The 23441-nt window shown below is 51.0% G+C and overlaps 9 protein-coding genes across 9 annotated transcripts; 5 read left to right on the top strand and 4 right to left on the bottom strand.

The window, feature by feature from the left end:
- Nucleotides 1-2279: 2279 nt before the first annotated feature.
- On the bottom strand, nucleotides 2280-2637 carry INS49_008953 (uncharacterized protein; the record flags this gene model as incomplete). Its single annotated transcript, XM_043169690.1, has 2 exons — nucleotides 2280-2288; nucleotides 2395-2637. 2 exons carry the CDS (start codon nucleotides 2635-2637, stop codon nucleotides 2280-2282), a joined length of 252 nt encoding a protein of 83 aa, XP_043027370.1.
- A 1309-nt stretch (nucleotides 2638-3946) lies between these two features.
- Nucleotides 3947-5788, top strand: INS49_008952 (uncharacterized protein; the record flags this gene model as incomplete). The annotated part of the gene is made up of 5 exons (XM_043169689.1): nucleotides 3947-4238; nucleotides 4310-4665; nucleotides 4727-5341; nucleotides 5398-5529; nucleotides 5600-5788. The coding sequence occupies 5 exons, from the start codon at nucleotides 3947-3949 to the stop codon at nucleotides 5786-5788; spliced, it is 1584 nt and encodes a 527-aa protein (XP_043027369.1).
- Nucleotides 5789-6011: 223 nt separating this feature from the next.
- On the bottom strand, nucleotides 6012-6680 carry INS49_008951 (uncharacterized protein; the record flags this gene model as incomplete). The annotated part of the gene is made up of 2 exons (XM_043169688.1): nucleotides 6012-6564; nucleotides 6625-6680. 2 exons carry the CDS (start codon nucleotides 6678-6680, stop codon nucleotides 6012-6014), a joined length of 609 nt encoding a protein of 202 aa, XP_043027368.1.
- A 1093-nt stretch (nucleotides 6681-7773) lies between these two features.
- Nucleotides 7774-8272, bottom strand: INS49_008950 (uncharacterized protein; the record flags this gene model as incomplete). Its single annotated transcript, XM_043169687.1, has 2 exons — nucleotides 7774-7964; nucleotides 8062-8272. 2 exons carry the CDS (start codon nucleotides 8270-8272, stop codon nucleotides 7774-7776), a joined length of 402 nt encoding a protein of 133 aa, XP_043027367.1.
- A 2326-nt stretch (nucleotides 8273-10598) lies between these two features.
- On the top strand, nucleotides 10599-12614 carry INS49_008949 (uncharacterized protein; the record flags this gene model as incomplete). Its single annotated transcript, XM_043169686.1, has 5 exons — nucleotides 10599-10833; nucleotides 10892-10952; nucleotides 11008-11113; nucleotides 11174-12437; nucleotides 12511-12614. The coding sequence occupies 5 exons, from the start codon at nucleotides 10599-10601 to the stop codon at nucleotides 12612-12614; spliced, it is 1770 nt and encodes a 589-aa protein (XP_043027366.1).
- A 677-nt stretch (nucleotides 12615-13291) lies between these two features.
- INS49_008948 (uncharacterized protein) lies at nucleotides 13292-14005 on the bottom strand (the record flags this gene model as incomplete). Its single annotated transcript, XM_043169685.1, has 3 exons — nucleotides 13292-13617; nucleotides 13687-13760; nucleotides 13827-14005. The coding sequence occupies 3 exons, from the start codon at nucleotides 14003-14005 to the stop codon at nucleotides 13292-13294; spliced, it is 579 nt and encodes a 192-aa protein (XP_043027365.1).
- Nucleotides 14006-15385: 1380 nt separating this feature from the next.
- Nucleotides 15386-16363, top strand: INS49_008947 (uncharacterized protein; the record flags this gene model as incomplete). Its single annotated transcript, XM_043169684.1, has 1 exon — nucleotides 15386-16363. One exon carries the CDS (start codon nucleotides 15386-15388, stop codon nucleotides 16361-16363), a length of 978 nt encoding a protein of 325 aa, XP_043027364.1.
- Nucleotides 16364-17967: 1604 nt separating this feature from the next.
- Nucleotides 17968-19794, top strand: INS49_008946 (uncharacterized protein; the record flags this gene model as incomplete). Its single annotated transcript, XM_043169683.1, has 1 exon — nucleotides 17968-19794. The coding sequence occupies one exon, from the start codon at nucleotides 17968-17970 to the stop codon at nucleotides 19792-19794; it is 1827 nt and encodes a 608-aa protein (XP_043027363.1).
- Nucleotides 19795-21349: 1555 nt separating this feature from the next.
- INS49_008945 (uncharacterized protein) lies at nucleotides 21350-22468 on the top strand (the record flags this gene model as incomplete). Its single annotated transcript, XM_043169682.1, has 6 exons — nucleotides 21350-21413; nucleotides 21470-21515; nucleotides 21585-21805; nucleotides 21871-21926; nucleotides 21985-22051; nucleotides 22116-22468. The coding sequence occupies 6 exons, from the start codon at nucleotides 21350-21352 to the stop codon at nucleotides 22466-22468; spliced, it is 807 nt and encodes a 268-aa protein (XP_043027362.1).
- Nucleotides 22469-23441: the final 973 nt, after the last annotated feature.

Genomic DNA, 23441 nt, shown 5'->3' with positions numbered 1-23441 from the left:
ATTCTTAAAGAAATTAACTCTTCTCTTTTCTTATATATTTAATGCTTTAATTAAGCTTTTCTTATTTTTAAGAATTTTTAAAATACTTACCTTTTCCCTTTTTTAGCTTCTTTTTATTCTTATCTTCCCTCTTTATTACATTAAAGCTCCTTCTTAAGTTATCCTTAAGAAGGTTTAGCAAAACCTATTTTCTATTTATTTAAGTAATTCATTTTTAATATCTTAATTTATTGCTTATTACCTTTAAGTTAAGGGCTTTAAGAAACATAAGGTTAAGCTTATATATTATTAATGCTTAAGGTTTTATATTTTTAGCTTATAAGTAATTTAATAATATATATTTATTACTTTATTATAATTTATATATAAAATTAATGCCTTAATAACCTTATTATAAAGCTATAAAAAGAGCTAATTATAAAAGTAATTTAGCTTTACTTTACTTAATTATTTAAGGCCTTTAACTTATATTATTAATTATTTAAATTAAATATAAAATTAAACAAAGCTATTATAATTTTATATTTAAAATACCTTAAATTTAATTAAAATAGCTACTTATTAATATAAGTTTTTATAATAATGTTTTAAGTATTTAAAAAACTTATTTATATTAAAGCCGTTTTAAGGCTTACTTTATTTATAAAATATTGCAATACATAATTATATTATAATAAATAACTAACTTTATAAAAAAATTTAATATTTTTAAAAACCCTTAATAAAGTTTATATTAATTTATAACTTATACTATATTATAATCTTTTAAGTTAAAAAGTTATTTTAATTATTATTAAATAAGGGTTTAATTAAAAGCAATTTATATTAAATTAAGGGTAAATTAAAAGAATTTATATATACTTTAAGCTTTATAAGTTAATAAAGTATTGCTATAAGGAGAAATATAGTAATATTATTATTAATATTAATAAGCATTATTATAAATAGCTAAGGGGGTTAAGGCGCTTTTTAAGTATTTTTATAATTTAATATTAAAGTAAATTAAGGAATTCCTAGCTATGCATTTTATAAAAAGGTTAATATTTTAAGTATAAAGTTATTTACCTTTATAATATAAGTATTCTTTTTAATATAGTTTAAAGATTATAATTTAATATTATAAGTTAGCCTTAAGTATTTATTAAAAGGTATTTAAAAGGAGTTATAAATTATAATATTTAAGAAGTAAGTTAAGTTTTAAAAGGGCTTAACTTTGGATTTATCTTTTAAGTATATGCCTTATTACGTAAGAGGGTTAAGTGCAGTATAGGCCCGACATAAGCATGCATTATGGCTTGGGCAATAGCCCAAGCTCATCACAATATATAAATATATTATAAAATATTTTATTATATTAAATTTATAGCTTATATAAAATTTAATAAAAAAAATAAAAGTAATTCTTTTTCATACCCCCCTTTTTTTTAAAGGAAGTATTTTTAATTCTTTTAAAGAATTTTATTATATTTTATATTTTATATATATTTTTAAATAAGAATTTTATTTTCATTTTATTTCTTAAAATTTAAAGTTTCTTTTATATTATATATTATAAAAACTTTTATTTACTTTGTTTATAATTTATTAATATTAATATATAATTTTAAAAGTATTTTATTCTTAATCTTTAGCTTTTAAATAATAGTATAAGTATATCTTTTTATTATATTTAATGTTTAATGAAGTGAGAAATAAGCGTTAAAGCTATAGAGTTTAAAAGCTTATTTTTGGTGGGGTTTGCACCAAAAAACGAGGCAGAGTACGCCCACCTAGCTTCCACAGTACGCCCACCCAGCTTTTAGCATTGGCCCACCCAGTACAAGGAAATTGGCTGCATATGCTAATAAAACTAAGTACTTTCTTAATAAGCAAAAATCTACCCCGCATCCTTAAAAAGGCTACCCTGGCTAAAGGGCCCCTAAGGGTAAAGAGGGCTTTTAAGAAATAAAGGGCCTTTAAGAATAAAGAAGGCCCCGGAGGCATAAAGGGCCTTAAGTGGTAAAAAGGGCCTTAAGGGATATAAAGGGTGTAAAAGGGCATAAAGGGCGTAAAGGGGCATAAAGAGTTCAAAGGGGCAAAGGGGCGGAGGGGCGGAGGGGCAGAGGGGCGGAGGGGTAAAATCCAAAGTATACTTATATTTTATTAGTGCATGCAGCCAATTTCCTTGTACTGGGTGGGCCAACGCTGGAAGCTAGGTGGGCGTACTGTGGAAGCTGGGTGGGCGTACTCTGGCTCCCAAAAAACGAGCATCCAGGTGCCGGGACCATTCGGCTTCCTGGTCATCCCCTCTATATGCCAATGAGGCTGTCAATAACACATTAAGCGGTGATCAGCCACCGCTTCGTAGAAAGGGAGACCCATCACGGCACGCTATATGGACACAAGAGGACGTACGTGGTCGATCCAGGGGTTGCAAAAGACAGCTGTCCAGCTCATGACATCCTTTGTCTTTTCCAGGTGTTTGATGTGGGACCACTTCTTATTACACAAGACCACATTATCGTGAAACGCAGGGTGGTTTGTCCTCACGCCGAACTCAGAAGGGAAGAACCGTTTCACGCCTGCTCGCCTGGCCGCATCGATGGCTGTCTGGTGCCGCACAGAAGACTGCGGAGGGGAGGAGCAGTACGACTGCATCCTGCCCCTTGATGGATATTAGAAGTATCCGGCTCTACCTTTGAGCTAATGAGAATTAGATTTTAATTACTCTTAATTTAGCAAATATAATATCTGTGGTTTGCTCTAAGGACTCGGGGCTGTAGTCCGTTGCGAATGACATTAAAGGACGCGGAGGGAACTCGGCGCTTAAGTCTCTCCGCGTCAACACGGAGACCCGAAAGGCCGAATCCGGCCGAGTAGAAAGGTGGTCCTGGATGGAAACCCCAATATTTCGACTTGCCTGGTCCTAGCTTAACTGACGGTAAGTGGGGGTGGAGGGAGACGACTCACACCGACCAGAGCGACGTTCTTGAATTCTCATATCCGGATAGCTGAGTAGGTAGATGATTTCGGTGGTTCTGGAAAAGTCTGCGGACGAATTGATACTGAAAGGGTTCGAACTTTTCAGAGCTAATCTATCGAAAGTGACCTTTTTCAGAGCTAATCTATCGAAGGTGACCTTTTCAACTCAGGTAGCATTCTTTATCCTTGTAAACGAAACCCAGCGGGAAGTACGATCCGCCCTTAGTTTTTGTGACTGAATATGCTAACTATCCTGGTTTTGGGCTCCAAACATTCCAGTTGAACCCGCTCGAGAATCAATCTGCATGAGGCAAAAATTTGTCCTTCAAGATTGAACGCGAAGGGGAACTCTTGCTCTATCACCGTCCCACCCACGCACGCATCAACAGACCGCGGCCTGGACCTGGTTTACTAGTAGGGCAACCCAAGCAGTACCCAATACTACATGGCACATACGGCAAGTACTAACACGGTGGGAATCGATCCACCTGGGTCTTGAATTCCCGGTGGGGTACGGAAGAAGAAACATGTACACCTTCTCCATCTAGGTAGGCGGGGACGGGCTTCTTGGTGGTCTCCGGACGATGGGCGACCCCTCATTCTCTTGTGCATTCTGTAACCCCGCAGATCCGTGGATGATTCATGCCACTCTTATTACTAATAATAACTTATTAGACAGCAACATGACATGTAGACGGTCGCCCGTAATGCTCGGGCCGATGAGTTGACCGACTCCCCGATTATTCTTCTCTACAACCCAGTGCCTGGTCAGGGTTGGACTCAAAAATCTCTAAGCTCAAGTGTGTGGTCCCGTTTTTAATCTGTCCACATGTGCTTCTTAAGCAACATGCATCCAGTCCCTGCATACAGTGAAAAAAGGTTAAACACTCAGCGTTAAAAAAACAACACAATATCGTCTCTAAGCTTAAAATCGACCGAAGCAGTACTAAAACCGGCCACTACTGCTGAGCACGCCAGGAGAATCATGGCAAAATTTGGAAAACCCAGCTTTGTTTCCTCGGATGTGTTCTGGCAGCTGATGGATCTGCCAAGACGGCACGATGATGGCCTCATCCAAGTCACTGGCAAGATTCTGGCTACGGTTCTCTGCTTGATTGCCTCATATTACACCATCGGAACTATCTACGACCTATTTTTCTCGCCTCTGAAGAACGTCCCTGGTCCATCTCTGGCTCGAGTCACCCGCTGGTGGGAATATTTCATGGTGAAAAGAGGCGTCTCGAACCTTGAATATGTTGACTTGCACAAGAAATACGGTTGGTGCCCAGTGTTCTATTCCCGCCCTTGAGCACAATTGGCTAACGGCATGTAAAACTCGTTGTTCCAGGCCCGGTCGTGCGAGTGGGACCCAATCGCTACAGCATCAGCCTACCAAGCGGAGTCAAGACGATCTACGAGCTGGGAGGAAAGTACTCCAAGAGCGACTACTACAGACCCCTGCAAGTTGCCGACATCGAGCAGCAAAACATCTTCAGCTTACAGGACAACGAGCTGCACAAGGAAAGACGAAGGAAGGTCTCGTCTCTGTACACCATGTCATCCATGGTCACTTACGAAAAGGCTGTCGACGAGATGAACAGCGTCTGCATCCGAAAGATGCAACAATTTGCCGAACAAGGGCGCCTGGTCAACATACCACAATGGATGCAGTACTATGCTTTCGATGTCATTGGCGAAATTACCGTACGAGTTACACATTTTGCGTGGCCCCCTTCTGAGCCTATAGTGACCAGAGACAATCTAGTTCAGCAAAAGCTTCGACATGATGGAGAACGAGCGCGACATGAGTGGCATGATCCCAGTGATACACTCAGCCAACGATTCCCTGGCTTTCTATGGCATCATTCCCAACATCGTGCCATGGGCAAAAGGTCTATCTGCAGCGCTCGGTCCACTGACCGGTGCTCTGCCCGTGTGGAATTACGCCATCCAAACAATAACGGAGACCCGTGAGGCGAACAAGGAGGCAACAAAGAAGGGCGACACCATGTATCAGACGTTCCTGAAAAAGGTGTTGGACCTGGAAGCTCAAGGCCGTGTGACAATGGCCAATATCCTGGATGCCTGCGGGAGCAATGTTGCAGCCGGATCCGACACCACGGCCATCAGCTTGAGTGCCTGTCTGTACTACCTGTACACCAATCGCGACAAGCTACAGACACTAAGGAAGGAGATCGACACACAAGCCGCGGCAGGCCGGGTCTCTGATCCGATTACGTTCCAGGAAGCTCAAGCCTTGCCCTACCTCCAGGCTGTCATTAAGGAAGTATTACGGCTTCACCCCGCTGTGGGAACTATTCTACCCCGTGTCGTTCCCCCAGGGGGCTTGGAATTATCTGGTTACTATTTCCCGCCTGGAGTATGTGATCTCCATCATGTCTTTGGTTGAATCAGCTGACTAAGACTCAATAATAGACCGAGGTTGGGGTGAATGCCTGGGTCTTGCATCAGAACAAGGACGTTTATGGTCCAGATCCTGAGATCTTCAGACCCGAACGTTGGATAGGCGAAGAGAAAACCGGCCTCATGGAATCGATGATGTTCGCGGTAAGGCACTACCCTCAATGATAATACAAATATATCACGGGCATATGGGCTGACAGAGCTTTCTTCAAAGTTCGGGGGGGGGTCTCGGACCTGCCTTGGCAGGAACATTAGTCTGCTCGAGATAACGAAGGTGGTGCCTCAAATTGTCCGCAAGTTCGATGTCGAATTCGAGCATCCGGGCAAGCCGATGGAAAGTCGATGTGCTTGGTTCGTGCACCCCAAGTACAACGGATTCTTCAAATTACGGGCAGAGGATTAAGCGTTACCCAAGAAGTCTGTCCGCAAAGCTGTCGTGGTTGATTATTGCAGTCGTACAGTCAAGCTTTCTCCCTGTCACTACCAGAACTGGCTCAATTTATATGCAAGAATGAACATGTTGTACTCGAAATCTAACGTTCGGAATTTTGAACATGTTTAAACTTCATTGTCATGCAGAATTCGTATCAGGCCCCTAAAAAGAAGCATGGGTGACATGTACCTAGCTAAGCACCGTTCGCCAACCTCCAGCAGACATTGATCACCGCGCTGGTCGCCAACACATGGCTCAACGTGCGAGGGGGCGCGACGTCGGCCAGGTAGCTAACATAGTACAAGCCCGTCTTCAACAGCACATGCAGCCCCAGCAGGTTCGCAATCTGCGCATCAGCAGGCGCCAGGCTCTGCGCCAGGGACGCCGCGACGGCGAACCCGGCAAAGTTCTCCAGCAGGCCGTAGTGCGCGGACCGCATGCGCAGCGGCAGCCCGTCCAGGGTGTGGACGTGCTTGCGCGGCGTGTTGTTGTCCAGGCCCTCGCGGCGGCCCATGGCCTGGCCCGCGGCCGAGATGGCGCCCGACGCCCCGAAGGTCATGAACACGTAGAAGGCCGTCAGGGCTGGGATGGTGCGGCCCGGGGCTATGCCGCCGGGGAAGACCTCGAAGAGTCGCTGGATGAGGCCGTGGAACACGCCGTCTGCTTTGGTGATGCTGGAGGTGATGGGGACGCCTATGAGGTATGCTGCTCCGAAGCCGCTGATGGCGGCGCCGGATGGGTTGACGCTGCGTGTCTCTGTAAGAACTACCGTGAGGAGCTAGCATTCCGGAAAGACTTGGACTTACACCCCGTCATTGCGGGCGACCTGGTTCACTTTCTCTGATGCTGTCTTGGGTGGCATTTCGAGGCTTGGGTGGGGTGTTTGGTGTTGACTTCAATATTACTCAGGCTTAAGGGGTGAGTTGTTTCCAACATTGAATGCATGGGTTATAATGTATTCTGATTACATCATCGGAGCGGCTTACTCTCTTTACCTCGGTATCACAGGGCGTACTTCCGCTAAGGGTTTAACCCTCTTTGTTGCATCAGTTGCTTGCTCTGTTCTGGACAATTGGGGATAGCAACCTGGCTGAAGGCAGCGTTGAGCTGGGCAGGCGCTCTTCCCGACCAACGACCAGCAGCAGTATTCCGTGTGGCCACAGGAAGTAAGTTGTGTTCTGTAGGCGTCAATTCCGCCTGAGACGCATCTCGATGCTCGTTTCTGTTCGGGTTGCTAAAGGTTGCCTTGTCCGAGAGCGCTGATCCTTTCTGGAAGTGGTTGAATCCGACATCAGCTGGAGCAGGATTGAACGCCCGTTTGTTCCAGCAGGCTGATGTTTGGAGTCAGTAATGTGGCATCGTGAGGGGCCTCGGGCTGGGCGGCATGCTCCGGTTGGTAAAAAGATTCCGCACAGGTCAGTGGATCCAACGCTCTTGCTGCTTCTCACTATGGAGAGTTGCTCACGCTTTCGCAATTCAGGGCAGCATCACCATGTAAATCAACCGAGCCAGGACTAAGTGGAGTTGACTCTTGTATGGTATTCCACAGCTGTCGCGGACGGGCGGTGTCATGACGGAAACACCATCTATGAGTAGTCACAGTACTGCACTTCAGTTCGAACTTCATACGGTTTACCTGGCTTTATTGTCAAGCTGTCAGACTTTACGAACAAGAAGAGCTGAGCACCATGGATCCTCTGGATGGTGACGCTTGTCGAGCCCAAGTAGCCATCATGCGGTGTTGCCCTACCGTATGATACTAGGCCGAACACATTGATGATGGAAATTGATGATGGAAGGTATCATATTAATCAACAGGCCTCGCTTTCAGACCCCCCCCCCCTGTTCCAAAGCTGCTGCTGTAAGTGCAGACAATCTGGGCGTGGATGGGCCCCCCCAATCCCAATCCTCCCGAATTCTTACTTGAGAAGTCGCTATTGATTCCTGCCGCTGGCTTACAATATCGCCTTCGGAGCCGGTGGCCTCCATTTCGGCAACACATTGCGTTCCAGCCATCTCGAGGGGCTTCGTTGGATGTTCCAGCTCAGCCAGTGCGGAAGGCCCGTGGTCCTGACGCAGCGGTTGTGATATTCTAAGTTGATGTTCCTCCCGTTCTTTGGTACCGGCTTGTGGCTTTGTTCGTCGCCTGCGTCTTAACAGAAACCATGTAGCACACGCGGCTAGTATCGCCACAACACAACCGACAGTAATCCCAATGATCGAGCCTACGGATACTGTCCTACTGGGCTCCTCGTTGGCTAGGTCTGTAGATCTCCAGTTGATCTGGATCATGGGTGCCCAGGCCGTCATCGTCTCGATCGTGGTGGTGGAAATGATAGAAAGGTCGCCCCCTGTCGAAACCGAGGTCTCCGGGGTAAGCAGGGTGGTGACAAGTGGGAACGTCTCCGAGAACGAGATCATGCTTGCTGCCGAATCGCACGTCGCCAGTGTCATGATGGTCGAGGTGGTTTCGAGTACGCAACTTTCTCCGTAGGTGTTCGAATTAGTGCATGTATATCCACTGAACAGACATTATTAAGTGCGGTCAGCTGGGAAGAGTCTCCTTGAGAAAGGGAAGTAAACAGGACTCAATGGGAGTCGACACACGTCGGGCAACAACTTACTGCAGTCTCCCCCTCTGTCATCTCGAACTGCAAAGGCCACTGGGCGCCGCCTTTGGCAGTAGCTGTGCACGCACTGGTATAGCCATGAGGACAGACGAGGCTAGGAGAGTAGAAGCCCCATCCGTTGAAAAGCAGAGATGGATACGACGCACCCGCTGTTGTTGGTGGCTAGCACTGGGTTGCGTCAATCTGCACAATCAGAAATCCTTAATCTCGGGTCGATCAGAGGTCACGATGGCTTTGGGAGTATCTCACTGTCTACAGGGTCTCAAACTTACCATAGCGTTGGTAGCAGTGCAAGATTGGCCACGCCATCCAGCCCTGTGATCATCCCAAGGAATGACTGAAAAACAAACATTTCCGCAGGATATTGGAGGTGTACACGTCGTAGTTAGTGGACCTAAAATTGTCCTCGGCTGGTTCACGAGAACGTAAGAGGTGGCCATAGTACTGAGATTCCGCCCAAGTGCTTGAGGCAAGTAATTTGCGAAAGCCAATAGCAACAATGGCAGGCTTTTCCAGCGGGAACACTCGTTGCAACCAGAAGAATAGAGAGATGTGATTGGGTCTCGACAAACGTGGAAAGGGAATGCAAATGACCAAGCAGCATGGAAGCAGAAATAAATATGCGCTGCCTGGGTCGTACAAGGCAAAAGCTGACCGGCCAAAATAGTTCCGCATAGCTGAGCTGAAACCGCATAAGCGAAAAGTCACAACAAGTATTGGTCAATTGGTCAAAACAGCTGGTCATGTCTTGTGCCGCTAGGCAGGTACATTCATGATCCGACATTTCCGGGCGCATGGAATCACGGCCACTCCTTCCTTGACACCAAAAAGCTAAGGGACATTGCACATGATTGAAAGGCCCAGCGGCTAGCGACACAGTATCCTGCTGGTAGACAGCTTCCAAGCTGTTGGAAGGATCTAATGATAATTTTGACTTTGAAGGGAGAGACTAGACTATGAGGTTTACCTGCAATAGAATCATTGGGCAACTGAAGATAGATAGATAATGATTGTTTCTTCCAGAGGCCGGATATTTTGACAGAATGTATGATTGACTATATTCAATTCTCGGAGCTGGTGACTATACAAACACGTCTCCTGCAGGGCATCAAGCACACAAACCCCGTGCCCACTCTCCCAGGAGCTCATAACTTGATCCGAGGCATCAACTTAGTCACAGAGGATAGAATCAAGAGTCTACTTACCAAGATCACTCTCCTGTCAACTCGCCACTGAAAAGCTAGGCCGCTTGACCAAAGGCACAATTCCCAGGCTGCTGTGTCTTCTGGTGTGAGACATCAAGCTGGGAATCAAGACAGATAAAATGACTAAACCATAAGTCTACCACTCAGCTCTCAAGAGTCTAATATAGCACTAAGCACTGGTGGGTTCCTGGGCAAACTTCTGAATACCATTATGGATCCTTAATGTCCACAGCTTATTTAGCTTAATAAGTTTATTTAAGGTTAAGTATCTAGCACTTCTAATTATTAAAACTACAATTATCATTAATTAGGTATAATTTGGTGCGCATTTCGAGCTTCTGTGCTGTGGAGCCCATGTGACGTCTCATCAATGTTGAATTCGTTGAGAAGTGATAAGTGCGCCCAGGATCCAAAAGAAAATCAGAGGAAAAGCAAGAAGAAAAAAACAGCAAGAAGAAATACAGAAGATACAGGAGAAAAGTCAACGGAATACGCCAGCATCATCTTCAGAATTGTGAATGATCACGACAGCATGATGAAAGCCAAGTGCCCGGGAAGACAAACTCATCCGACGTCATCGTCTCTGGCTGCTCAACCACAAAATTTTTCCAGCACTGAGATCTCACCATCGCGAAGTTTCTAACCACAGTTCGTGGGCCAAGGCTTTTCCTGCATCAATCCTCATGTTGAAATGTCGCCTCGGCTCAATTCTCACCGGCTTGAGGAAAACAATGCCCCGCAATCCCCTCACGCAGCACGCGAACAATTCTGTGGAGTAGTAGACTCTACATTTACCCGGGATCCCAATGAGGCTCATTGATGCGGGGAACGACGATGGGACAGATGCACGAAACAGGTACTGGATGAATTGATGTTATAAAGCATTCATGTTGGACCGTTGGTCTGTCTGATTTCTGTCCAGTAGTTAACTCGCGGCCAGTGAAAATGCCCAGATTGTCAAAGAGCCTGTGCTACCTTATGGTGGCGGCCCTGTCAGCTCTGGCAGAGGCTCAAAATTCCACCTTTAACAATCCAATACTACCAGGCTTCCATCCTGACCCTAGTTGTATATTTGTGCCCGAGTGGGACGACACGTTTTTCTGTGCCTCATCAAGCTTCAATGCCTTCACAGGTATTCCCATTCATGCGAGCAAAGACCTCCAGAACTGGGAGTTGATAGGTACGGTCTCCCTGCCGGTCGCCTGCAGGTGACAAGGCGCACAGCTAAACTGGAATAGCACATGTGCTCAACAGGGAGGAGCAGCTCCCAGAGTTGGCTTACACCAATAGGTCTACGGCGTAAGTAATCAGATACTCAAATTAGAGAAGAAATGATGCTAATATTTGAGCTCAGCGGAATTTGGGCACCAACGCTCAGATACCACGATGAGACCTTCTGGCTCGTGACGACGCTTGTTGAAGATGATCGCGAGGCAGATGATGCTACGCGATGGGACAATGTGAGTTGTTATGAAATCTACACCGTCACATAGCTTGTCTACTAATTCCCTGAGCTGTAGATCATCTTCAAGTCGCCTGACCCGTACGAACCCTCATCATGGACGAATGCAGTCCACTTCAAGTTCGAGGGCTATGACACCGAACCATTCTGGGACGACGAAGGCAAGACTTACATCGTCGGCTCGCACGCATTCAAGGTCTACCCCGCCCTCGAGATCGCAGAGGCGGACCTCGAGACGGGCGAGGTCGGCGACTGGCTGAACCTGTGGAACGGCACCGGTGGGCGTGCGCCGGAGGGGCCGCACCTCTACCGCAAAGACGGGTGGTACTACCTGCTTGTCGCGGAAGGGGGCACGGGGATGAACCACATGGTGACCATGGCGCGGTCGAAGGACCTCTTCGGGCCGTATGAGTCCGATCCTGCTAACCCCGTGTTGACCAACGCCAATACCACCAGCTACTTCCAAACTGTCGGCCACGCGGACTTGTTCCAGGACCAGGCAGGGAACTGGTGGGGGGTTGCATTGTCGACGCGTTCCGGCCCGGGTGATCAGTACTACCCAATGGGGCGTGAGACGGTGATGACAGCGGTCACATGGGACGAGGGCGAGTTTCCAGTCTGGACAAATATCAGCGGCCAAGTGAACGGCTGGGCCCTGCCGCCGGAAAACAAGGAGATCGGCGGCTCGGGCCCGTTCATCGACGAGGGAGACGACATCGACTTCGCCCCGGGGTCAGAGCTGCCCGCTCACTTCACATACTGGAGATATCCCGACCCGAACAAGTTCAGCGTCTCTCCGGAAGGCCACCCGAACACCCTGCGGCTGAGCCCTTCCAAGCTCAACCTCACGGCCCTGAACGGGAACTACGCCGGGCCGGACCTCGGCGGCCAGACGTTCGTCGGCCGACGGCAGCAGGACACGCTGTTCACGTACCGAGTCGTCCTCGACTACTCCCCGACCGAAAATGGTGAGGAGGCAGGCGTGTCGGTCTTCCTGACCCAGAACCACCACCTCGACATCGGGGTTGTGTTGCTGCCAACGAGCGAGAGCACGACTGCTTTCCCGGGGGAGTCCGCATCGGAACCAGGTGACTCCTCGGAACTAATCCCCCAGATCCGGTTCCGGGGCATCTCGTCCGTGACGACGCCTGCTACAGTCGTTGCTCCAATACCCAGCGCGTGGCGTGAAAGCCCACTCAGTCTCGAGATCAAGGCCGCCAACATGACACATTATTCGTTCTCAGTCGGTCCTGCTGATGCGCAGTCCCTGACGCAGACTCTGGTGACTTCATCGAGCGATGCTGTGAGCTGGGGTTTTACAGGTGAGCGCCCTCCCTACTTGTGCGCGACATTCAAGTTTGAGGAGGGAAACTGACATCAACATTAACACGCCAGGCGTTATCCTCGGGGTCTATGCCACAACTAATGGGGGCGATGGGAACACCCCCGCGTACTTTTCCAAGTGGCAGTACCTTCCACAGGGCCAATACAGGGACTAAAGTTGCGTGGGTTCAACGCATTAGACTTTATGTCGTGTCGATGCATGTGGACAAGGGGCAAATGGAGTGGTGATTCGAGCTCGTAGATAACACAAAACTCTAGGCGGGCCCAGATACCCTACTTCATTGAGTGTTTCTTCATTCTCGCTGCGTGGCATGATGGTGACTGGTTGTCATGCGTCTCAAAAGCTTTAGATCAGCACCCAGGACGAAGGTGCACTTGCCAAGTTGCGAGTACCTGAATGAAGAAGACGTAGACCAGTGAGGCATTGCCAGAGCCTGGGTTCACTCATGTCCCACAACAGCAGTATTCTTTTTGGAGTCAGGTAACTTATCATCATACCAGGACGTAAAGAGTACTTTGTCGACTGGGAAGACAAATTTACTGCGGTACGTATGATGGCTGGATAATGTTTGCTTACAACTGCGAGACGAGGAAGAGGCACACACTTAAACAATTCGGCCTGCCTCGCATCAATTAAATGCCCAAAGCGGGCAGATGAAGAGGATAGCCGTAGACATGATCTCTCCGAGCTATGCTACATGAATTTATGAATGATATAGAATTGAAACAGATAAATGGGTCCCCAAGACAGCGTATTTAATCCAGCCCAACTTATAATCGCATCATGCAAGCCCGCCCAATATGGCCATAAAAAGACCACACACAAACCCCCTCAAGCGCCACCCTTCGCACCCTTCCCCCTCTCCTCAATCTCCTTCCGCCTCCACGCATAGAACATGCTCAGATCCAGCGGGACCCTGTCGCCCAGCCACGTCGCCCGCTGCGTGTGGTTGCGCAGCTCCTCCTCCGACTCGAGGGCCCCGGGCCCGCCCGCGACCGTGTTCGGGTGGACCAGCGCCGACAAGGGTCCCCGCCAGATGACGAGCCAGGGGACGAAGGCGCCGAACTGCGCGGGCGTGAAGAGGTTCACCTCGAACATGGCGTACGGGTGGGGGCCGACTGGCTTCTCCCAGAAGCGGTAGATGCGGAGCTCGGGGACTACATAGGGAAGGGATGTCAGTGCCTTTGGTTTCACACAAGTTGCGCGTTGGGGGGGGGGGGTCGTACACTCCCTCCTGATCCTGTCGTACAGCTGGCGGGCGTATCCCAGCTGTGATTGCATGTAGTAGACGTGGATGTCACTGTGCAGACGGCCAAGTTAGTTGCTAGGTCGCCCCAATCTTGTCGATAGTCCCGAGAAAACTCACAAACCGCCTCGCCTGCCCTTATCCAGCGGGTCGATGAATGTGTCGTACGCCTTGCTCAGGACGCCTGTGTGGGGGTTCTTCAAGCTCTTCCCGTCCTCGGATGTCTCTTCCGGCAGCGGGGGCTCATTCTCGTAGCCTTCGAGAGGCGACGGGTAGGTGAAGGCGAATTGGTCTGTCATTATGGCGGCTGAACTCAAAACAAGAGAGTGTCTGTGAGTAAATAAAGTTAATTGCTGCATCGGTCTTGCATAAGCTCTGAATATGCGAAGAGATGCCTGTGATCTTTATTGTCTCCCGTAACGTTGTTCTACCGGAACGGCCCCACACCATGGCGACTGACCAATGTTTGGGGCTACACCCGAGGTTTTGTCAGCACGCTGTTCGCATTTGAGGAGGTTAATAAGCGCTTTTCAGGGTGCTTTGAAACTGCAATTGCTACATGAGTCGTAATCTCCAACATCCAGTAAGGCTTTGTAACTATGAAATGCCGCGAGAGATTTTGAGACTCAGGTGTGCAAAACCAATCTCAGCTGCACATTGTCGCCAATGCCTGACTAATCAGGCGGGTGAAGCCTTCTGAACCTCATTTCGAACGCCTAGAAACTCTGTGATGGTGCTATCTTCTTAACGTCGCCTGGGGGCCCACCACGGCATGGATACAATTTATGACCGGCGTAGGATACCGTGAACCACATCCTCCATGCCATGTTGAAAAGTACCTGAAGAGTGGAACACACCGATCTTCAATTGAGGTAGCAAATGATGAAAGACTACGTGTCCACTAACAGTATCATACGAAATTCTTGGGCGCCTCAAGAGACAAGAGAAGCCATAAAGGACTCGGGGTGAGTGATTGCATGGCTCTGAAGATAAGCTGGGCCATTGGGGTTGCACATTAACACGCACAGTTCTTTTGCCTAAAAGTGTCGTCTAGCGGTAAGACGTTCGGGTTTTTAAACTTGCGGCCCGGCACGACAGCTCGATAAGATTTCAAGTGGGATATCCACTCGGCCCATTGATGAATCGCTTACCCGAAAGCCGGTGACCGGGTGGAGGGAACAGGCGTTGTGTACTGGGAATTAAAGTTCTCACATCTCACCAATGGCAGCGGGGGATTTCTCGCTCAAAGTCTTCTAGAGACGTATTTTGTATACATACCTAGGTAGAGGTTGAACTTCTTCAGAGGTGACAATTTTACTGATTGCTGTGCTGGTAGCTTGAGCAATACTCACGGAATATTCACGAAACATTCATAGAATCGGGTTCATCGCCTCTAGTCATGCATGCAAGCTGGCATATGAGACTTTCGCCCGTCAGACCGTCTCACGTCTGCACGCGAATCTGACCCACAGTATGTAGCCTGACTATTCGGGACAAATTTTCAGAACAGTCACACCAGTCATTAACAACCTCGCGAGAAAGCTTTCCCAGAGTTGATGACGACTGCTTACCGTTAAAGCCGGACTGACTGCATTTGCCGCATACCAGGCTCATCACCACAAAAGAAAAGAAAGACATTGTCTCATCAGCTCACAGTCCCACTTTTCACTACAGCGGCAATGGCCTTCTGCGACGTCGCCATCATCGGCGGGGGACCCGCAGGGCTCACGGCGGCAGCCACACTAGCCCGCCAGCTCCATACGGCCGTCGTCTTCGACTCCAACAAGTACCGCAACGCGATGTCCAAGGAAATGCACATGGTGCCCAGCCTCGAAGGGAAAGACCCGGCCGAGTTCCGGCGCGAGGCGAGGGAGGGCATCACGTCGAAGTACAGCACGGTCGAGTTCCAGGATGTGGCGGTGACCAAGGTGCAGAAGAAGGGCGACGCGCACTTCGTCACGACGGACGCGGACGGAAAGACATGGAGGTCGCGCAAGGTCCTCCTGGCGATCGGGTCGACGGACGTGTTCCCACGGATCGAGGGGTTCGACGCTCTCTGGGGCACGCGTATCTTTCATTGCCTGTTTTGTAAAGGCTACGAGGACCGCGGTGCTGAGTCGGCGGGCGTGCTGGCGGTTGCGCCGGTGGCCCTGCCGACGGACATGCTGGTTATGGTGGCAGTGCACGCGGCAGCCAACGCAGCGCAGCTGGCTGGGAGCGTAACGCTGTACGCCAACGGGGACAAGGCGCTGGCGGCCGGGCTCAAGGCCGCGGCCAGGAAGCAGGCCGGGTGGACGGTGGAGCCGCGGAAGATCAGGCGTCTTGCAGCCGCGGGCGAGGGAGACGGCGAAGGCGACTCGGTGGCGGTGGAGTTCGAGGACGGGAGCAGCAGGAGGGAGAAATTCCTGGTCAACCAGCCGCTGACAGTGCCGGGCGGGCCGTTTGTGGGCCAGCTAGGGCTGGCGACGAGCCCGCTGGGCGACATCCAGGCCGAGCCACCGTTTCACCAGACCAGCGTTCGAGGCGTGTTCGCGGCCGGTGACTGTATGACGCCCAACAAGGTGGTGCCCACTGCCATCGCCAGCGGGAGCAACGCTGCGGTCGGGGCTTCCACTCAGCTGCAGTCCGAGAAGTACGGCTTCAAGTCTGTGGTGTGACGGGCTGTGGAGTCTGATGCCGGGGAGGTAGACCGAATATGATATGTGAGAACCGGGCACTGGACGAGCCAATTAGCGTACGGCGTAGATGTTTTGACAAAGTAATCAATGCCCAGTCATGAAATGCGGAAGTGGTGGAACTCAACACAGGTACGAAAGGTAAACAGAGAGACAGTCGTGGCCCTCCTCCGCGCTAGGTCGAGGGCCAAGTCCAGTCCCAAGCCAAAAAGAGACCGTCGACGACGAGAACACGGTTGCCAAGGTGCGAAGAAGTCAAAAATCAAATAAGAATACTCGGGTCTGCAGGGCCGAGTGTGTCAAGGCTTCAGCTGGGTGACACTACGTTATCACATGCCCCCTTGGGCCAAATGCTGCATGGCATGGCGCATGTAGGCTAGACCAGGCCACACGGCAGATGCTGGCAGCCTTCAAACCAAGGAAAAGAGACACACAGCGTGCAGTGGTTTGTTATACTCTGGCCTGCATCTTGCCAACAGACAGAAAAGACAAAATGCAGCAGGGAGAACCATTCGCAGACGCGGCCGTATGAGAATTGACCGGTGGGCAAGTAGACTAATTACTGTGGCCTGCAGCACAGAAAGGACGGAGATGGCGGAGGGGCAGCAACCAAGTCGTGCAAGCGTGATGCAACGTGCATCATGATGATGAGGGCGACCGAAGGCGGTGGGGTTGACTCAAAGAAACGTTCAAGTCAGAAAGGGTTGCTTCCTTCTGGACGATCTCCGCATGGGCATGAGAGCTCCTTCTCCAGTCAGTGTCCAGTCAGTCAGTGCGCCCAGTCCAGCCAGCCCAACCCGACAGCCCGATCAGGACTAGGCTAATACACTGGGTGTGATTGGTCTCATGGACGCGGAACGGTACGGTAGGTACGGGACCTCCAACCTGCAGCAAGTCAAGTTCAACCACCCTTGAGTTGACGTCTCGACCGATCACACACATCTGCATCCTCTCACCGTCTCTTGCACCACACCTGCAAACCGCCGACTACAATCCTCAATCTGCACGAGGACTACATCCTATTTATTGATTGACTGGCTGGCTGGCTGCCCGACTGCCACTATCCACCACCAACAACGACCTCTCTCGGTGACCCTCCCTCGAACGCGGCCTTGTCCCTGAGCGCGACAAGCCAGACCCACACAACACCTTGTCTCTCCCGTGCTGTTCTCGACTCGACCCGACTCGATCCGGACTTGGCTGCTTGGAAACAGGCGCACCCACATTTGCCGCACCTCGACACCTCGAACACGCCTGCTGCTCGAATAAGGGGTCCAACGGCGCCGTCCCAGCCCACGCCTTGCCAAGCTCGCTGGCTCCCCACTCGACTCTCCGGGCCCCCAGCGCATGCATCCACGTCTGATGTCAGGCCCTACAGAAAAAGAAATATCCACATTGACCGCTTCCTCGTCGCTACCTGCAGATTAAATCAGCCTCCTTTTCTGTTTCCATCTGCATATTCAACTCACTCCAGCAGCCGCTCGCTCTTCATCTCGTTCTCGTCTCGTCCTGACCAGGCCTGACCTGACCTGACCCGACCCTGTCCTGTCCCGTCCTGCATTGCCCAACTCGCATCGCAGCCCAACATGGCCTCCTCCTCGGCAGCAGACGCCTCTACTTCAGCAGACGAACCGCCACCCAGGCCTCCAGTCATACCCCGAGGTCTCGGTAGACTCTCTTCGGCCGTCTCCATCAACGAGATGCAGCGACCGCGCAAACTAAAGCTCCTTGTCGCCGCAAACGGCCCCAAGGACGTCGCCTGGGCTCAGACCCTAGCCGTCAGGCTCTCCAAGGAGTCCCAGATCGTCGTCCGCGCCATTGTCGACGACATGACCCACAGGCTCGCCCAGGAGATTGTCTGCTACCAGAACAAATCGTTCAACACCAAGGGCGATGGGTGCTCCAGGGAGATGGACGACCTACACTACCGTGCATTCGAGTTGGTCGAATGGGCAGATCTCCTGGTCCTGGCCCCCATCGACACCGACAATCTGGCCAAGATGATGGGCGGCATCGCAGACACGCTACTGTTGGAGGTCCTGCGCAGCTGGGACGCCTCCAAGAGGATCCTCATGGTGCCCGGCATGTCCACCCACATGTGGGAGAACCCCGTCACCAGGAAGCAGATGGGGAAGCTGCACAGGAAGTGGCAATGGATCCGGGTTCTCCAGCCCATCTTGTGGTCCTACGACGGACCCGAGCACCACGGCGTGCCCAAGAGAGTAGCCAAGTGGGGAGCCCTGAACGAGCTCGTCACCATCATCAAGAACCAGGCCGATCTCCTGTCGCTGGGCCACGACGTTGACGCCGCCACCCAGGGGCTCGTCGCCAAAAACAGCAAGAAATCGAGCGCCACGCTCCCCGCCGAGCTGTGGAGCATCATTTTCGAGCATACCGGCGACTGGGAGCTCGCCCAGGCCTGTGGCATCTACACCAACCTCCCCGTGCCTACACATCTCGGCTGGCGCCTCGAGCCGCGCGACCATGCGGACCCCCTTTCGGTCTACCAGCACGAGCTCGAGTGGACCATCCTGAGCGCGAGCTCCGACGCCATCTGCAAGAAGCTGTCCGAGGCTCCCGACTCGTTCCACGAGCTCAGCGCCCTGGCCATCAAGCTCATCTTCAAGTTCACCCTGACCGATGTCCTCAGCTATATCGAGGCCAACTGCCCCCACATGTTCAAGTGCTTCGACGGCAAGACCATCCCCACCAAGGCGTCCGCCTACTACGGCCGCATCGAGATCCTGGACTGGTGGGCGCGCAGCCCCTCCTTCCTGCAGAAGCAGTACGACAACGAGGCCGTCGACGTCGCGAGCCAGAACGGCTACGTCCACGTTCTGGAGTGGTGGCGACGCTCGGGCCTGCCGCTCAAGTACACGGCTGCGGCGCTGGAGCAGGCTTCGGCGAGGGGCTACATCCACGTGCTGGAGTGGTGGCGCGAGGCGTACCTCCAGAACCCGGCCGACATCTCGCTCAAGCCGGGTAAGTCCATCCTAGCGGCGGCGCAGTATGGGCAGCTGGACGCGATCCGCTGGTGGGACGGGTCGGGCATCACCTTCGGGCACGAGGAGCAGGTGTGCAAGGTGGCGTCGCGGTACGGGCGGGTCGCAGTGCTGGAGCTGTGGCGCGAGCTCAAGGGCGACGACAAGCTGAGCTTCGACAGCTCCATCCTGACGGAGCCCACCCTCTACTCGCACATCGGCGTCCTCGACTGGTGGCTGCGATACGCCCACGGCGAACTGCCGGGGATGGACGGCCGCCGCGCCAAGAAGGTCGAGTACCGCATGATGGACATCGAAGAGTCCCTCGAGGACGCGCTCGGCGACCAGACCGAGGTCCGCCGTTGGTGGGCCGAGAACGGCCTCAACCTCGGCATCGGCACCACCGCCTGGATGAAGGCTAGGGAGCTTTGAGGTGCTTGCAAAACGCCGTGGTTTTGGGTCTTCGTTCTTGTTCATTTTTGTATATATACGTACATACATGTGTCTCTTGGGACCATAGTATGACCTGAGCTAGGTCTGGTTTTGCATCTGTGACCCGGTGGACACCAATTGGAGGACATCACAGGGTAGGAAAGGGGCGTTGTGCATTTTGCATTCGTAGCAAGGCGTCTGGTAGATATCAAAATTGAACCATTAGTCGTTTCTTTACAGGAAAACGCTCCAAGTTATGTGAGGTACACAACTACTAGCTGTCACCATCGACCGAAGAGCTGTCTCAAGTCTGGCAACAGTTAGGATCAGTGCATCTGGCTACGTAGCTATGAGATTTTACCAGCTCTCCCGCCTCGCGTCAATTTTGAAGCTCGTACACTTGGCGGACCGCGGGATGAAGCTGGCTGTGGCTCGAATTCGGAGAGCGTGAGGTGCAAAGCTTGGGAGCCGCGAGGGCTCTGGGGCTAGCCATTCAAATCAGTGCGAGGAGTAAGAATATCACGTTCTCAACGACATTCCTCCTCTCAGACCAACTTCCAAAACCACAACAGACCTCAGAAATAGCAGTCCAGACTAGAGCAGTGGTTTCAGTTCCTTAAGCCCACTTTCGTCGGCTTTTCTTTTCTATAAGAGACCCAACCGCCCGCCAAGCCTCACCTCGCTCTCGTTTATCTGGTTCCCCCATATGGTTTCCCCCGCTCGTTCCCCTGGTTGTGTAGGCGGGGGCCCCGCCTAAACGGTGGAGTACGGACTCGATCTCGAATGCACTCGCGGGGTAGCTTTGCAATATGCCGATGGCGGCAATCTTAAGTGACATGTAGCCTGGAGCTTGAACTGAAGGATTTAAGCATATCGTCTACCGTTAGGATCCACAGGAACCAGGACGAGAACGATTGAAATCCGTATACGGCAGAGGTGGAATACTTCACGATTAGATATACCAAGCCATGTTCACTGATCGAATTACGGCTCGTTCTTGACAGCTTTCGTCGACACATCTATCACACGAACCGTAGGTGTTATATGAACCGTGGTTAAAGTTTGAGGGTATTAGTTGCGTTAACAGATATGGCTCCCGAGTAACCATCAGTCGTCATTTTTGCCAAGATATTAATGCGAAGTATACGCTGCCGGCACACAGGCACGGTTCCAAGGAATGGAACACTTACTATGGAGTAGCATCTATATTGTCAGTCCGGTGTAGGGTCGCAGGGAACCTTGACTCACACTCAGATACTGCGGACGAAGAAGTATTGCTACCTATAACCCCACGTACCTATCTATATGGAGAATGTGAGGGTATATCCGGGGGCCAGACAGACACCTTCCAATCCAGTCCAATGACAAAGGCAAAACATTCAACCCAGCTGGGGAAACAGGCGCCGGCGTAGTATACTCGAGTGATGTTGCACCGAGGCTAGCAAGCGGCAGCAATGATAAAAGAGCGAAACTCTGCAGTTCTGTGGAGGTGTTGAGCCCAAACCGACACACATACACGGCTTGGTCCTTGCCTTTCTACCTAGGTAACCTTATAATGAAGTTCACACATAGTCTGGCAGCTATTGCAGCTGCGGCAGCGACACAAACCCTTGGCGCCCGTAAGTTATAATCACGGTTTCGACATGCCCTTCGCCGTTTCCTAACCTGGCTATAGCTATATCGTCTACGCCGAGCATCTTGGTCTTCACCAAAACCGCTGGGTATCGCCACGACAGGCAAGTAGCCCTTCATACCGTCCATTTCTGATTTGAAACTTACTCCATATGTAGCATCCCTAACGCAATTGATCTTGTCACCTCGATCGCCAACAAGAACGGATGGCCCGTCACGGCAACGGAGGATTCCTCAATCTTCACCACTCCGGGAGCTCTGAGCAATTACACGACCATGGCTTTCCTCCACACCACGGGCGACTTCTTGGTAGAGGCCGAGTTTGACGGCCTGTACGAATTCCTAGTCAACGGTGGCTCCTGGCTGGGCATCCACGCGGGTCCGTCGTTGCTCTCTTGCCGGCTACTCATGAAGACCTTTCCATTGCTGACCAAGTCGAAATAGCCGCGGACTTTTGGAATGCCACGCCGCCTTGGTATACTACTCTGGTTGGGTCTCAGGTAAGTATCTATTCAGTGGGAGACCATAAACCACAGCTCCTGACGTGTTGGAACAAAGTTTGAGTTCCACCCCTGCTCTCCAGACTGGACATGCACTGCGGAACAGAAAGAGCGCTATCCTCCCGGTAAGGTTCTGCCATCTTGCGTGTCTCTCAACAAACTCAGAGCATAGTTTGACCTCAAGAACAGGCGGAAACATCCGCAACGACATCATAACCATCCAGGACCCCAACCACCCTTCAACCGCCGGCCTCCCCACGAGCCACAACCGCACAGACGAGTGGTACTCGTACAGGGACAACGTCGGACTGTCGCCAAACTTCACCGTCCTCGCTACCCTGAACGAGACCTACATCGACGACATCACGCCGGCGTATCTGAGCATGAAACCCACCCACCCGATCTCGTGGTACCACCTGTTCGAGGGGAAGGCCAGGGCGTGGTACACGGGCCAGGGCCATACTGTCGAGACCTACAACGAGGATTATTTCATCCAGCACGTCACTGGGGGGCTGGAATGGGTCGTTGGCGCGAGGGAGTGAGGTTACCTGGCAAGGCTTTCCGCCATCTCTGAGTAGAAGGCGGCTGTGGGGGCTGTTTCGAAGTTGAAGATCAGGAAAAGAGGACCACGGTAGAACTCTGGGTGTTCACATAGCCTGTTGATCTTTTCCAGAGAGAAGTCGCTGACAGTACTATTTGCTCCTTACATACCCCCTCGTAGTCCTTTGGGTCACTTATCCGTGTCCGACCGGGCGTCATATTATGGAAAGTTCAGTCATGTGCTCGTATGTTCAATGGCCAGAAGGCTGATTCCCGGTCAAGCGCACACGCGCATTGCAGAAGGTAGCATGGCAAATTTGTGCTGACATGGGTAAGCCAGCGGCAGACCGGTGGGCGATCATTCTATTGCCCTTGCACTCGAAGACCTTCACCCGCACTCTCCTTCACTGAAAACTTTGGCAGGGTCTCTTGGCTGATAGTCTACTCTACTGGTCAATTTGTGCGTGCATGGCATGTGAGCACACGACACACTAAGGGGTTTCCTCCCCGAAGCCAACAGAACTGCTGGCAAACCCCAGAGAAAACCGATGGCAATGAAGCCCACCCTGGGACTCAGGTGAACGACCACCATTGTCGCATAATCTTTAACGTCGGAACGAGCAAGCGGAACGGATCCTGCTGAACCCACTTAGACATCCGAACGTGCTCCCTAGTCTTTCACCCGCATCCCTTCATGTGCCTAGATAAATGACTGGCATCATGGCGATGTGTTCTAAGATGATCCAGAGGAGCACTTTCCTGATCCAGGATGGACATCCGTCGTATCCGGAGGGATTGGACAGCCACGATAGACGGGACATATGCACAACAAGCGGACCTGTAGTGGATAACGCGTCTCCCACCCAGAAAGTCCTCCGCAGCGTGAACACCACGAAGCCGAGTACGCATCGGTCTTCAATTTCGGCATTATAGGCTGCTTTGAGCCTACCGAAGAGACACGCAAACGCTCGTGAG

This window comes from Diaporthe citri, assembly GCF_014595645.1.
Source record: "Diaporthe citri strain NFHF-8-4 chromosome Unknown scaffold_3, whole genome shotgun sequence".
Classification (NCBI taxonomy): domain Eukaryota; kingdom Fungi; phylum Ascomycota; class Sordariomycetes; order Diaporthales; family Diaporthaceae; genus Diaporthe; species Diaporthe citri.
This window is presented reverse-complemented; position numbering and strand designations above follow the sequence as displayed.